Consider the following 13,420-nt stretch of genomic DNA (forward strand, 5'->3'; position numbering starts at 1 on the left):
AGCCGATTTGGTTTTTTTGTTTTGTTTTGTTTTGTTTTGTTTTTGAGGTAGGGTCTCACTCTAGCCCAGGCTGACCTGGAATTCACTATGGAGTCTCAGGGTGGCCTCGAACTCACAGTGATCCTCCTCCTACCACTGCCTCCCGAGTGCTGGGATTAAAGGCATGCGCCACCACGCCCAGCTAGAAAGCCGATTTGGATCTGCACAAGAACACTGGAAGACGTTAACACCCCAGTGCAACTATATTGTAAGCATAGTTACACGTAACTGGCTTGTAAAGGCACGCCTCCAAAACTACTCAGACCTGTCATTTTCCTGTAATATAGACAAATCCAGACTATCCCTAGGGTTCTATCAGACTTGGTAAAGGCTCAAGCTTCCAAATGAAAATATAATGAAAAGGCAATGGTATTATCAGGACATTTCCTTTTGTACTCTTCCCCCCAACCAAAAAAAAAAAAAAAAAAAAAAAAAGAGGGCTGGAGAGATGGCTTAGCGGTTAAGCGCTTGCCTGTGAAGCCTAAGGACCCTGGTTCAAGGCTCGGTTCCTCAGATCCCACGTTAGCCAGATGCACAAGGGGGCGCACGTGTCTGGAGTTCATTTGCAGAGGCTGGAAGCCCTGGCACGCCCATTCTTTCTCTCTCCCTCTATCTGTCTTTCTCTCTGTGTCTGTCGCTCTCAAATAAATAAATAAATAATTTTTAAAAATTAAAAAAAAAAAGAAGAAAAGAAAAGACCCCAACAGTTGTTTCAATTAAACACCATCTACTTGTAGGAATTCTTAGCTTCAGAATTGTCAGGCCGAAAGGGACACAACATGTTTGGAAAGTACAATCTTATCCACAAGAAGACGATCATGGACAGTTAGTCCGTAGCAACCGACAGCAGTTTAGAAAGCGACGGAGTTTTCCTAACAGAACAGTTCCTAGGCTGAGGCTCAGAAGTAGTGTAAATGGCAGTCTAACCAGGGCAAGATCAGCAGGAACTTCCAACATCTTTCTGAAAACGTGTTTGTTATTGGTCTACTCTGTGAGCAGTTTCACCGTGCAAGCCTTTTCTTTTCCCACCAACGATATCAACTTTATAAGTTAACAGGAAAATGTGAGGAAATGAAATACAATGGGAACGCGCTTATCTAAGCCAATGCTTCTTCGTAAAACGCCACCACTTGAGCACCCGAGCACCTGCCGTCTCAAACTGCAGTCGTGGTTTTCAAATACATGAAAACCCAGAGAAACAACGATTTCTCAGACACACGTGCTGGAGTTCTGTCTCACCACATCTGTTCTGTACCTTTAGTCGTTCAATTTCATTTAAAGGCTGTTGCAGGATTCCTGAAGGCAACTGTGTCTGTGCAGAGCTGAGGCAGGAAAACACCTGGCGTTTGAGGAAAGGAGGAAGGCGCAGATGACACGGTCACATCCACGCGTCCTTCGTCTACACGGAGAACACTGTCACGGCACTTGTCATTGGGGTACACTGCCTTTTCCTGTCATGAAAACCTCTGCAAATGGCAATGAGAGGGAGCTACTGGAAATGTGATCATAGACAGGCACTGAGCTTTTATCAGAATGTGTAAATGCAGATGTTTTGGGCCAAAATATTTTTGTCTGATAAAGGTGTTAATGTTTACAGTTTTGAAAATACAGTCCAAAAGTAACTTAATGTGATTACTGAGTTTGTTTTAAAAAAGCAAAATAATGCTCTTTTTTGATGAGATAAACCATTAAGAAATTGTATACATTTCAGTCTGTGCTGGAAGTACACAAAAAGACCATCTGTATACTTTACTAGTAATTCTTATTTTGTACAAATTACAGAATACCATTAAAAAAAAAACACATGACCTTTGATGGTACATTTCTATGCTGGCAAACACATTTTCTGATACAAAGGCACTTTGAAAAGCCAATATGGTTTGGTTCATAAGTTTGCAAGGTACAAACAATTATACAAACATATGATTATATTGAAGAACGTCAACAACTGTGACATTACATAGAAAACAGATTCCTATTTGTTTTTTTAACAACACTGGTTTTGTAAGAATGAAAGCTGTAGTCTCCAGGAACTTCAATGAAGACACTCCAGGGGACTGGAAGCCCCAGTCTGAATTTCTCACTGGTTGGGTAAAACAAATGGGATGGGATGAGGGTGGTCAGCAGAATCTCCATGGGGGGGGGAGGCAACCCAACACCCTAGAACAAACCAGAAACCTTAGCAATCAGAATGGCTTGAAAGGAGGAGCACACAGAAAGACAGTGGTCCAGGCGAGGTCCTCTCAGCTGTGGTCCCTCAGCCGGGGGGCCAAGCCCGCAGCCTGTGCCAGCTCGCCTTCGCCCGCGTGGGTGTAGTGGCAACTTCTCTCCCGGAGAGCTGGGTACAATGCTTTGGATTGTACAGTACTGGAAACATTTGGTCCAAAACAATTCATTTCTGTTCATTCACTACATTGCCGCAGAGTCAATCTGTACATAAAGTTGTCTCACTCCAGCCTGGAAAGTTAGAAAAGAAAGTTAGAAAACCAAGTATACATTTTCAAAAGGTTGTAAGAGAAGTCTCATTAAAAAAAAAAAAAAAATGGAAAAGTGTTGGCCTTCTGCCTCTGCAAAATAATTCATTTTTATCACAGATCATCAGAAAATGATTTCATAACCATTCTCTATAAATTACAAAACTACTATAAGGAAAAAAAAGGGGGGGGGAACCTCCATACTGCTAGTCACCATGCCCTGTTCAAGCAAGAGACGTGGAGGCATCTGTCACGCACTGCAGGCAGAGGACATCAGAGCTCCCGGGGCGATGGGACACGCCACGCGCACATTGCGAGGCAGTCCCCGACGGGGCCCTGCTCTGCAGCCCCGCGCCCCGGCAGGCTCTGCAGCCCCGCGCCCCGGCAGGCTCTCTAGACTGCCACCCAGTTCTCTTCTACTGCCAGCTCCTGTGACTGACTGGAGTGCCTGTGTCAGCGTATCAATGCTTCTCCTCCTTCCACAGTAATAAGCGACCCTCCCCGGGAGCAGGCCCAATCTCTTCTGGGTAGAAAACCCCTCAAAAGATATTCACATGTGCTGTCCAGAATTCCTTCGGCCTTGAGGTCGTTTCAAACCCAAATTTTAGCTCTCACCACTTTGTAAGCCCGTGTTTCAAGTTCACCAGCAAGCTGCACTCGCTGGCCGGATGCGCCGATGGGCTCTTTCCAGCAGGCCTGCCCGCGCCCGCAGAGTCCACCGGATGCCTCTTCACCTGCCCGGCCCCTTTACTGTTTCTTCCTTTCACCTTCCAACACTAAACACGGAAGCACCCGCACACTCGGTCCTGAAAACCATCCTTCTGCACGCATTCCTTACGTCATCTCACCTTGTTCCCCCCACTTTCCGTACAGTCCATGTGCCTGCTCGCACCTCCCAAGTTTGTATTTCTAAACTGGAACTTGGAACTGCTCGTCAGTTCTAGCTGGACACCTGAAAGGCAGCACCGCTCGACCACGATGAACTCTATCCCTCCCTCAAACCCACTGGTCCACTTTCAGTCTTTCTCTGTTAAAAACCTATCTTTCTCTCATGCCCAATATTCACCCCACTGGCAAAATTGTTTGCCTTACTTCCAAAGTAATCAACCCCTAGAGTATAAACCCTCTCTATCAACAAAACTGTGACCACCCTGGCCATAGCCACTATTTCCTCTTGCCTAGATTTAAACAAAACACAGCTATTTCACTTATTTATTTAATTTGAGAGAGAGAGAGAGGGAGAAAATGGGCATGCCAGGGCCTCTAGCCACTGCAAACCAACTTCAGACACGTGTGCTATCCTGTGCATCTGGCTTACCTGGGTTCTGGGGAGTAGAACCTAGGTTCTTAGGCTTCACAGGCAAGTGCCTTAAGTGTTAAGCCATCTCTCCAGCCCCCCACCCCCCAAAGGAGGACTTTTGTCTTCTTTTTCATTCTAGACTCCCAGAAGTGGTTCATAAATATCTGGTAAATGAACTGAAATTTCCTTCTTTTGATCAAAAGTGATTTTTTTTTGAACTTAAAAAAAGGGGGCAGGCCAGAATCCAGAATTTTTTTTTTTTTTTGTCTGTGTCTTAGAAAGAAAGGTACAAAATTGGGGATAAAAGACTTACTAACATGACATTGGAATATAGTCATTTCTGGGCTTCTCACAACAATGATCTTTAGCCTTAAAGAAGCTACAGGATCAACCACAGCAGAATAAAAAGTTACCCATACCATAGAGGTTGTCAGCTCAGAAGAAAACATTTTACTTTTGCTTCATTAAAAAAGGGGGGGGGGGGTGGAGAGATGGCTTAGTGGTCAAGCGCTTGCCTGTGAAGGCTAAGGACCCCGGTTCGAGGCTCGGTTCCCCAGGTCCCACGTTAGCCAGATGCACAAGGGGGCGCACGTGTCTGGAGTTCGTTTGCAGTGGTTGGAGGCCCTGGCATGCCCATTCTCTGTCTCTCCCTCTATCGGTCTTTCTCTCTATGTCTGTCGCTCTCAAATAAATAAATTTAAAAAAATATTAAAAAAAGGGGGGGCTGGAGAGATGGCTTAGTAGTTAAGGCACTTGCCTGCAAAGCCTAAGGACCCAGGTTCGATTCCCTAGGACCCACATAAGCCAGATGCCCAAGGGGGTGCATACATCTAGAGTTTGTTTGCCGTGGCTGGAGACCCTGGTGTACCCATTTTCTCTCTAACTGCTTATCTCCCCCCCCCAAAAAAAAAAATACAAACCCTGTAGGTGCCCACCCAGCACAAGCCTGCTGATGGTAGTGAATACTGGAGAGACTCACAACTCATCAAAATTATAAGAAGAAAGGCTGGAGAGCTGGCTTAGGAATTAAGGCATTTTGCCTGCAAAGCCAAAAGACTCAAGTTCGAATCCCTAGGACCCACATAAGCCCGATGAACAAGGTGATGCATGTGTCTGGAGTTCGTTTGCAGTGGCTGAAGGCCCTGATGTGCCCATTCCCTCTGTCTGTCTCTCTGCCTCTTTCCCTTTTTCTTGAATAAATAAAATAAAATTAAAAAATCTGTAAGAAGGAGAGCAAGCCCAGGGCTTAGCACTGGACATGTCACCTCTACCGTACTCTCCGGGCTCAGGGCACTCTGCAGGGAAGCAACAGAGTGAATGAGTGCTGCTCACTCCCAGCCAGAGAAGCTTCTCTTCGGAGAAGGCGGTGGATATCTAGGAGACCCGGAGCTCATCAAAACAGAAAGGAAGAGGCTGTCCATGGTTTAGTACTAAGTGAGACGTCTCTAGCGTGCCCTCTAGAGCTCCTGGAACACTGCAGAAGTGGGGGTGGCAAGAACACAGAGCTAAAGGTGAAGCACAGGGCACTGTCCTCCCAACGTGCACCGACTGTGCACTCAGGACCCTACGGTAGCTACGAACACCCTCACGAGACCAGCCGGTGCTGAGCCCAGTGCCGCTTTGACACGGAAGACCAAGAACAGAACGAAGAGATGACAAAAGACGGGAAGAGCCACCCTGAAAGAGAAGGGTCCTCAGGGCACTGGGGACAGGAAGAGGGGATGAAAGAGAACAAGGAGACAGGAGCATAGTTAAATCATAGTAGGTGCTTATACGGAAGTTCTCAGATATAAAAAATAAGAAAGCTTACATTCATGTAACAGTTAATAAGTACTTAATAAATCCTTGCAACATGCTAGGTACTGTTATAAAGATCATGCATGAATGCAGGAGATATTACATATGCTCTACAGGCGATTATAAATGATTTTGATTGACAATTATATGGTCTGAGTTACTCAATCCAGATGGCCCTTGAAATGTGCGCTGGAATGATTCTCTAAAATTCTTGCATGTGTAACCTAACCAGAAAATAAAACTATTGCCCAAATAAATTCTTTAATATATTTTCTCTTTAAGAAATGGCTAATGAAAGTAAAATTGGCAAAAATTTAAAAAAAGTTGGGCTCCTTTTATTGCCTGTCATTTTCATCACCTCCGCTTAATAATGAATAGCCCAAGGCAGTAAACAAGAAAGAAGGAAAACAAAGAGGGGACATAAATTTTCTTTGCATAATCATGAGTTAATTACTCAAACTGATAGCAGTCCCAGAGGCGCTTTCCACACAAGCCCAGTCTAACAGAGGAATGAAAAGTCACTTTGCTTCATTTATCTATCCCGACGGGGACAGCCACAAGTTCTCAGGCTTCCATCTTCCTTTTAACTTCCTTCAAAGTAGAGAAAAAAGTCAAATTTTCACAGGATCCTATGGCAAATGAGCTACTGTCTGAATGCAAACGAGGCTTGCTGTGGTCTCTCCACCCCACAGACATGACGGGCAACACCTTCTGAGATGGAAAAGACAGCGAGTTACTTCGAACTGCTTTACGCTTCTAAAAATGTAAGTGTCAGCCAGGTGCCACAGACTTGGACAGACTTCACAATCATTGTTGTGGGATGGAGAAGCTAAAAAGTTAGAAAAGCAAATAGGAATATGACCATAGAAAATTGTGGGTTTACTTATATTCTCTACCAATCAAAAACCGTTAAGAAGTTTCTTCATTAGTTTTTGACTGAACATGTTAATTTTTATCCATTTAAAATGTAAAATGAGGTCTTGTAAAACTAACTTGCCTTTCCATGTGACACATGACAGGGTTAGCGAGTGAATGTGACAAAATTAAAGAATGCCATACCTGGGCAAGAGGGCACACACACGTAATCCTGTCACTTGAGAGACAAAAGGCAAGGACACCGCAAATTTAAGGTCACCCTGGGCTACTCAGGGAGACACTGTCTCCAAAGGCTGGGATACCTCAGGGGTTGCCTAGCATGCCCAAGGCCCTGGGTTTGATACCCGGCACCAAAATCTAAACCAAACACAACAAAGACAAAACAAGACCCCCAAACACCCTAAGCCCAAGCCACACAGAACAGGTCTGGGTTTCCTTCACACAAGCTGTCTTGTGACCTGTCACAGTGCATGGCACCCGGAGGCATCTCAGTAAGGCCATCTTTGCTGCTGCACTGGCATTACTATTATTTCTATGACTACCAGCCAGCCAAATGCGTTGAAGCCACATGGGTTATGAAAAACAGCAAACCTGAACTGTACAGATGGCTTAGGCGGTTAAGATGCTTGCCTGCTAAAGCCTAAGGACCCAGGTTTGATTCCCCAGCACCCATGCAAAGCCACATGCATAAAGTGGCGCAAGGGTCCATAGTTCGTTTGCAGTGGCTAGAGGCCATGGCATGTCCATTCCCTTCCCCCCACATTTGTTTACAAATAAATAAAAATAAAATAAAAAGCCTAGGGATATGCCTGCTTCATAGTGTGTGACTTTTTATTCAGCTGACTGGGTTCTGGTGCAGTTCAGGCATACGCGATAAAGAAGGGACAGATGGCTCAGGACACGTGTGCAGAGCAGGCAAGCAAGATCAGGCCTCTGTAGATTAAGGCCCCTGCAGGAAGGAAGCAGACAGAACGGGGGGGGGGGGGGGAGAGGGGGGGGGGGGGGCAGAGAGAAGGAGGGAGGGAGATTGTGTGATGTCACTGGTCACAGGCAAGAAGGGGCCAGGAACGAGGAGACTGACGTACAAGGCGGGTTTCTGAAACGCAGGGTCTCTGATTTGGGAGGAGGCTTTTTGGTTCCTTCCTGGGTGTCCGTGTTCACTTCTACTTTCAGGTCACAAAACAAACACAGAGGCTGAAGCCAGCTCGGGGCGTGTGGCTTGGTGGGCACGACGGAGAAAGACTCACTGGGGGCGGCGAGGTCCGAGCTCTGGGGTTACATGGTACGTACCTTGGCTATCTTTTGTGCTTTGAGGACTCGAGCAGGGCAATGGACCTCCAGCTAGAGTCTTCCTCAAACATATCTCAGAATTTTTTCTTCAAACAACATTATTTTTCTTTATTTATTTGCAGGGGTGGGCGGGGTGGGGGGAAGACAATGGGCACACCAGGGCCTCTGGCCACTGCAAACGAATTATAGACACACATGCTACTTTGTGCATCTAACTTTACTTGGGCACCACAAATTCAAACCCCTAATGTCAGGCATTGCAAGCAAGCACCTTTGACAGCCCCAGACAACATTATTTCTCAAAAAAAAAAAAAAAAAAAACAAAGTATTTTAAAATTTCAGGGTGAAAGTTGTAATTGTGAAATGTACTATTTTTTTGAAAAAAGAACACATAATGTTGGTGACCAGCTTAAAACAAAACACATAATGTTAAATTGCCTTCTAATCTAGTATCCCACTTTATTTTTTTTTAATTATTTATTTACTTTAGAGAGAAAGAGGGAGGGGGAGAGAAAGAATGGACACTCCAGGGCTTTCAACTGCAGCAAAAGGACTCTAGACGTGTGCGCCCCCTTGTGCACATGTATGACATTGCGTGTTGCATCACTGTGCACCTGGCTTATGTGGGACCTGGAGATTAGAACATGAATGCTTCGGCTTCGCAGGAAAGCGCCTTCACTACTTAACCCTAGTATCCCACTTCCTTGTCCTGTTCATATACCAAACACAAAAGATAAATTTTCCATCTAACCAGTTCCCAAGTGATAATTCATTTTTTAAAACTGACACAAAGAGCGTGGTGGCGCACGCCTTTCATCCCAGCACTCGGGAGGCAGAGGCAGGAGGATCGCTGTGAGTTCGAGGCCACCCTGAAACTACATCGTGAATGAATTCCAGGTCAGCCTAGACTAGAGCGAAACCCTACCTCAAAAACAAACAAGCAAACAAATAATAAAAAAAAAAAAACCTGACACAAATGGACAGAGATAAGGATGTTTTATACTAAAACTTTACAGTTTAAAAACTGGGCCATCACCTGACTAGTAACTCTGAAGAAATCTGAGTACTGAGGTGACGTCCCCACACTTCACTGGCGCCACATTACACTCGTGTAGAACAAGCCAGCTTCTGTAGCAGTTAAGGATTAGCCGAGAACCCCAGAGGAGGAGATCAAAAAGGATAATATCAGATAAACAGTTTTAAAATAGTCATGAAGCTAATTTTTAAGAATAACTGAATAGCGACTGGAGAGACAGCTTAGCAGTTAAGGCATTTGCCTATGAAGCCTAACGACCCAGGTTCAACTCTGCAGGGCCCACGTGAGCCAGATGCACAAGGTGGCGCATGCATCTGGAGTTCGTTTACAATAGTTGAAGGCCCTGGCGTGCCCATTCTCTCCCTTCTTCTCTGTATCTGCCTCTATCTCTCATAAATAAAATTAAAAATTTAAAAAAACTAAATAGAAAGGTACTTGATATTTGCCTTTTCAATTTAAAGTTCCCCTTATAGATGTTGTAACAAAATACGTATTGTTAAAATAATTTCTTAAATTCCAATAAGATTAGCTAGCTATATCCAATAAACATAAAGGTATAAGTTATTAATGTAAAAAATACTTTTTGCTTTTAAATATCTTTTAAAAAGCACTAGAATGATTTTTCCCTCTCAAAAACAGAGTAAATTGAGTATCATTTTTGGTAAGTCACAGGATGTAATTTAAAATAAAATAACTTAAAATTTAAATTTCATGATATGAAATTAAAATGCTATAGCAAGCCCAGATATGTTGATACTACAAGGACATGCAATAGTAGAGTTTAAGCAGAAAAGGAAATAATTTAATTAAAGTATTTTAATTCTATGCCGGGAGTGGTGGAGCGTGCCTTTAATACCTCACTTGAGAATAGGAGGATTGCCATGAGTTCGAGGCCACCCTGAGACTCCATGGTGAATTCCAGGTCAGCCTGGGCTAGAGTGAGACCCTACCTTGAGATAACAAAACAAAACAAACAAACAAAAAGTATTTTAATTATATGTAGGAACGAAAAATATGATTATAAAAACTGTAAAATTATACAGAGGAATAAAAAGTCATTAGTAACGTAACACTCCCTCCACCCCGGAAAATGGTGCCTGAATTTAAGCCTCTAAGAAAGTGGCCTGTGTCAGCAAGGAATTCTGAAGCAAAACTGTGGCCTTAGCTGATAAAAAGGCTTAAGCTATTTTTCAGGGCTTGAAATATTCAAGGCCCAAGTGCAGGTAAAACTGATGAAGAAACATTCAAGTTCAGCCATTTTAAAATATTTATTTATTTTAAGAGAGTGAGAGAGAGAAAGAGAGACAGAGAGAACGGGCAGGCCTCTAGCCACTGCAAACTCCAGATGCATGCGCCCCCTCCATGCATCTGGCTCATGTGGGTACTGAGGAACCGAACCTCAGTCCTTAGGTTTTGCAGGCAGGCACCTTAACCACTACGCCATCTCTGCAGCCCAAGTTCAGCCATTTCAGAAGCCAAGATCTCTAAGGCTTGAGACGGCCCTGTCTCACCTTCTTCAGTACAATTCCAGATATTCCAGCTCAGGCAGCTGCGGTCTGCTCGCTTCTCAACTTGGAAGTTGCATTCCTCTCTACAGAAGAACTGTGACATACTGCCAAAGGCTCGGGGGAGCCCGGGGTGTCCTAGAGGTCACCAGCAGCCACACTATGAGGGGCAGAAGTCAAGCAGCACAAGGAGGAAGCTCAGTAAAGGAGGGAGCTGGTCTGAAAAGGGCGCCGCGCCCTCCTCCCTGTGCCGGGAACCCTGGAGCAGGCTGAGAGAAAATCAGACACACCACGAAGGTCTCGCACCCTCACTGGGGAAGTCATGACAACACACGTGGATGACATCTGTCAACAAAGACCTAGCTACTACAGTCTGCAGTAAATACGTGCTAGCAGCATAATGCTATGAGCAGAGTAAGTCTTAACCGCACATAAGATTAGGATTACAGTAACTCCTAATTACACGTGAGATTATGTTGCTAATTCATTCCCAAAGGAACCTACCCATACATGTCTCTTTATCTGAGAAGGCAGATACTTTAATTTATGCTGATGTCCTGAGCACAATTAAATTGCAAATTGTACTCATGTTTGAAGCTGTGATGGGAGGGTGGGGCAAAGAGAAATATATGCAAAGTGACAGATACAGGGTCCAGCCACTCTGCTTAGAGGAGAAGGCGGTGCCTCCATCTTGAAGGCCACCAAACCAGTGCCACAGCAAGTGAACGGGAACTATCTTCCCTAAGCGTGTTAACAGAAGAACAAAGCCCTGGGTTCTGTCCAGGGTACAGGAGGAAAAAAAGAAAGAAAAAGAGAAAAGGCAAGGAAAGAAAAATAAAGATTATCCCAAAATTTGACTCTGATAAGACAGAAAAGAAAAAATAAACACATTTATTCTTCCCTTATACATAGTAGCCTACATATTTAATATATTCTTTTTTTAAATATTTACTTACTTACTTATTTATTTACTAGGGACAAAGAAGGAGAGATTGACAGTGAAAGTGAGAATGGGCACGCCAGGGCCTCTAGCCACTGCAAATGAACTCCAGATGCATGCACCACCGTGTGCATCTGGCTTATGTGGGACCTGGAGATTCCAGCCTTGGTCCTAAGGCTTTGCAGGCATGTGCCTTAACTGCTGAGCCATCTCTCCAGCCCCTAATATATTCTTTTTTAAAGTAACAGATATGCTGGTTGTGGTGGTGCATATCTTTAATCCCAGCACTCGGGGTCAGCCTGGGCTAGAGTGAGACCCAACCTTGAAAAGCCAAAAGAAACATATATGATAAGATACAAGACTCTTAAGAGCGGTTTGTGACAAAGCCATACCTGAGTGAAAATATTGTGCGTTTGGCTTAAGATCCACCTGGTATCAGCGTCAGGTGCTACGAGCACTTTCAAGGTCCCCACGTACACGTCGGAGCATAAGGTCCAGAAGTGCTGCTCCTGCAGGCTGTACACGCCCCGCAGCTGCTGCACCTGAAACACGCGAGACACCGACATCAAGGTCAGACACCGTGCTAAGCACGCAGTATGGCAGCGACGAGGCCACTACCCTCTAGTTTAGAAAGGGGAGTTTTAAGCCGGGCGTGGTGGCACACACCTTTAATCCCAGAACTTGGGAGGCAGAGGTAGGAGGATCGCTGTGAGTTCGAGGCCACCCTGAGACTACAGAGTGAACTCCAGGGTCAGTCTGGGCTAGAGCAAGACTCCATCTTAGAAAAAAATAAAGGGGTGGTGGTGTTTGAACTGACGAATACCCATGGAGCGCTCATTATGTTCTAGGTGACATCGTGATCGAAGTTTGGGACACACAGTGAACAGACACACACCAACATTTGTTGGGCACAACGGAGAGTACCTGGAGTCACATACACTCATAAGAGGAGAAGTGTAAATACAGATGAGGCAAGAAGCTAGGGAAAAAAAGTGACAAAATAAGCTCAAAGAAATAATAAAAGACAGAAAACCAGACAGAACTCAATATGTATTTAGAAATTCTGGAATTCATAATACAAAACCTTTAGCTCACTCATTCACTTATGTTATAGGTTGTGAATCTCTAAAAAATCCAAAAGATGATGGGTTAGTCAGGAAACCAGATGGGCGTGTACATGAATCAATTTTATGGTTAGGGTTCATCCCATCCCCAAGACATCTGGTTTTACACACACACACACACACACACACACACACACACACACACACATGCAAGTATTCCAAAACTTGCAACACCCTAATATTTAAAACACTTCTATCAAGCACTTCAGATAAGAGATCTTCAACTTAGACACTCATTGTTCTGCATAACAGATGTGCATATTGCACACCGACTGTTCTCCATTGTACACTGAGTATACTGACTGTTCTGCACAGTAGACCTGTACATTGATTGACTGCTCTACACAGTAGACCGATTCCTTCAGCAGAATTAAGACCAAGAGCGTCATGGATTTGTTTTTGTCTTGTAGTTTCTGTACCTACAGCAGTACTGACCCAAGTAAGTGTTCAATAAATAATATTCACAGCATATTTATACATATACACACACTTAAAAAAACTATACAAATGGATGTATTTCTGGATATACAGGAAATGCTATTAAGAAGATGTGAAAATCATTAAAAATAAATCACTTAATGTTGCAGTGGTGTGGCCAGGGCTCAGGAGGTAAGAGTGCCAGCTGTACCAGCTTGAGCAGCAGAGTTCCATCACTGGCTTCCACATCAAAGCCGCCTGAGCACACGGAGCTCCAGCCCTGAGAGCAGAGGCAGAGGAACCACTGGCGCTCAGTGCGCCATCTAACTGAAAAGGGGTGAGCTCCAGGTTTAGTGACACACTTGTCTCACGAAAGTAAGGGATAAGAGGAGGCCACCTGTTATCTTCCTCTGGCCCCTGCATGCATGCTCTCCTGTGCATACACACTCTCTCTCACACACGTGCATACTCAACACCCATACCATACACATTACACCACATACGCACCAAAAATTGAAAAATCTGATTAGTAACAAAGACCACTTTCAAAAATAGCCATAGTCCCAAGGACAAAGTTACAAGGAGACAATTTAGTTAGATTATAAGCCACAGGTTAATTTCT

At 44.3% G+C, this 13,420-nt stretch overlaps 1 protein-coding gene across 1 annotated transcript in view; it reads right to left on the bottom strand.

Moving 5' to 3' along the window:
* Positions 1-746: 746 nt before the first annotated feature.
* Slc30a7 (solute carrier family 30 member 7) overlaps positions 747-13,420 on the bottom strand; it is a 79,628-nt gene continuing 66,954 nt past the window's right edge. The window contains exons 10-11 of the mRNA XM_004659080.2: positions 11,650-11,799; positions 747-2,496 (exon numbers count right to left, since the gene is read on the bottom strand). Coding sequence (XP_004659137.1) covers positions 2,449-2,496; positions 11,650-11,799 — 198 coding nt within the window. The 3' untranslated portion in view covers positions 747-2,448. The remainder of the gene's footprint in view (positions 2,497-11,649; positions 11,800-13,420) is intronic.

This window comes from Jaculus jaculus, chromosome 19 (genome assembly GCF_020740685.1).
Source record: "Jaculus jaculus isolate mJacJac1 chromosome 19, mJacJac1.mat.Y.cur, whole genome shotgun sequence".
NCBI classification, from domain to species: Eukaryota; Metazoa; Chordata; class Mammalia; order Rodentia; family Dipodidae; genus Jaculus; species Jaculus jaculus.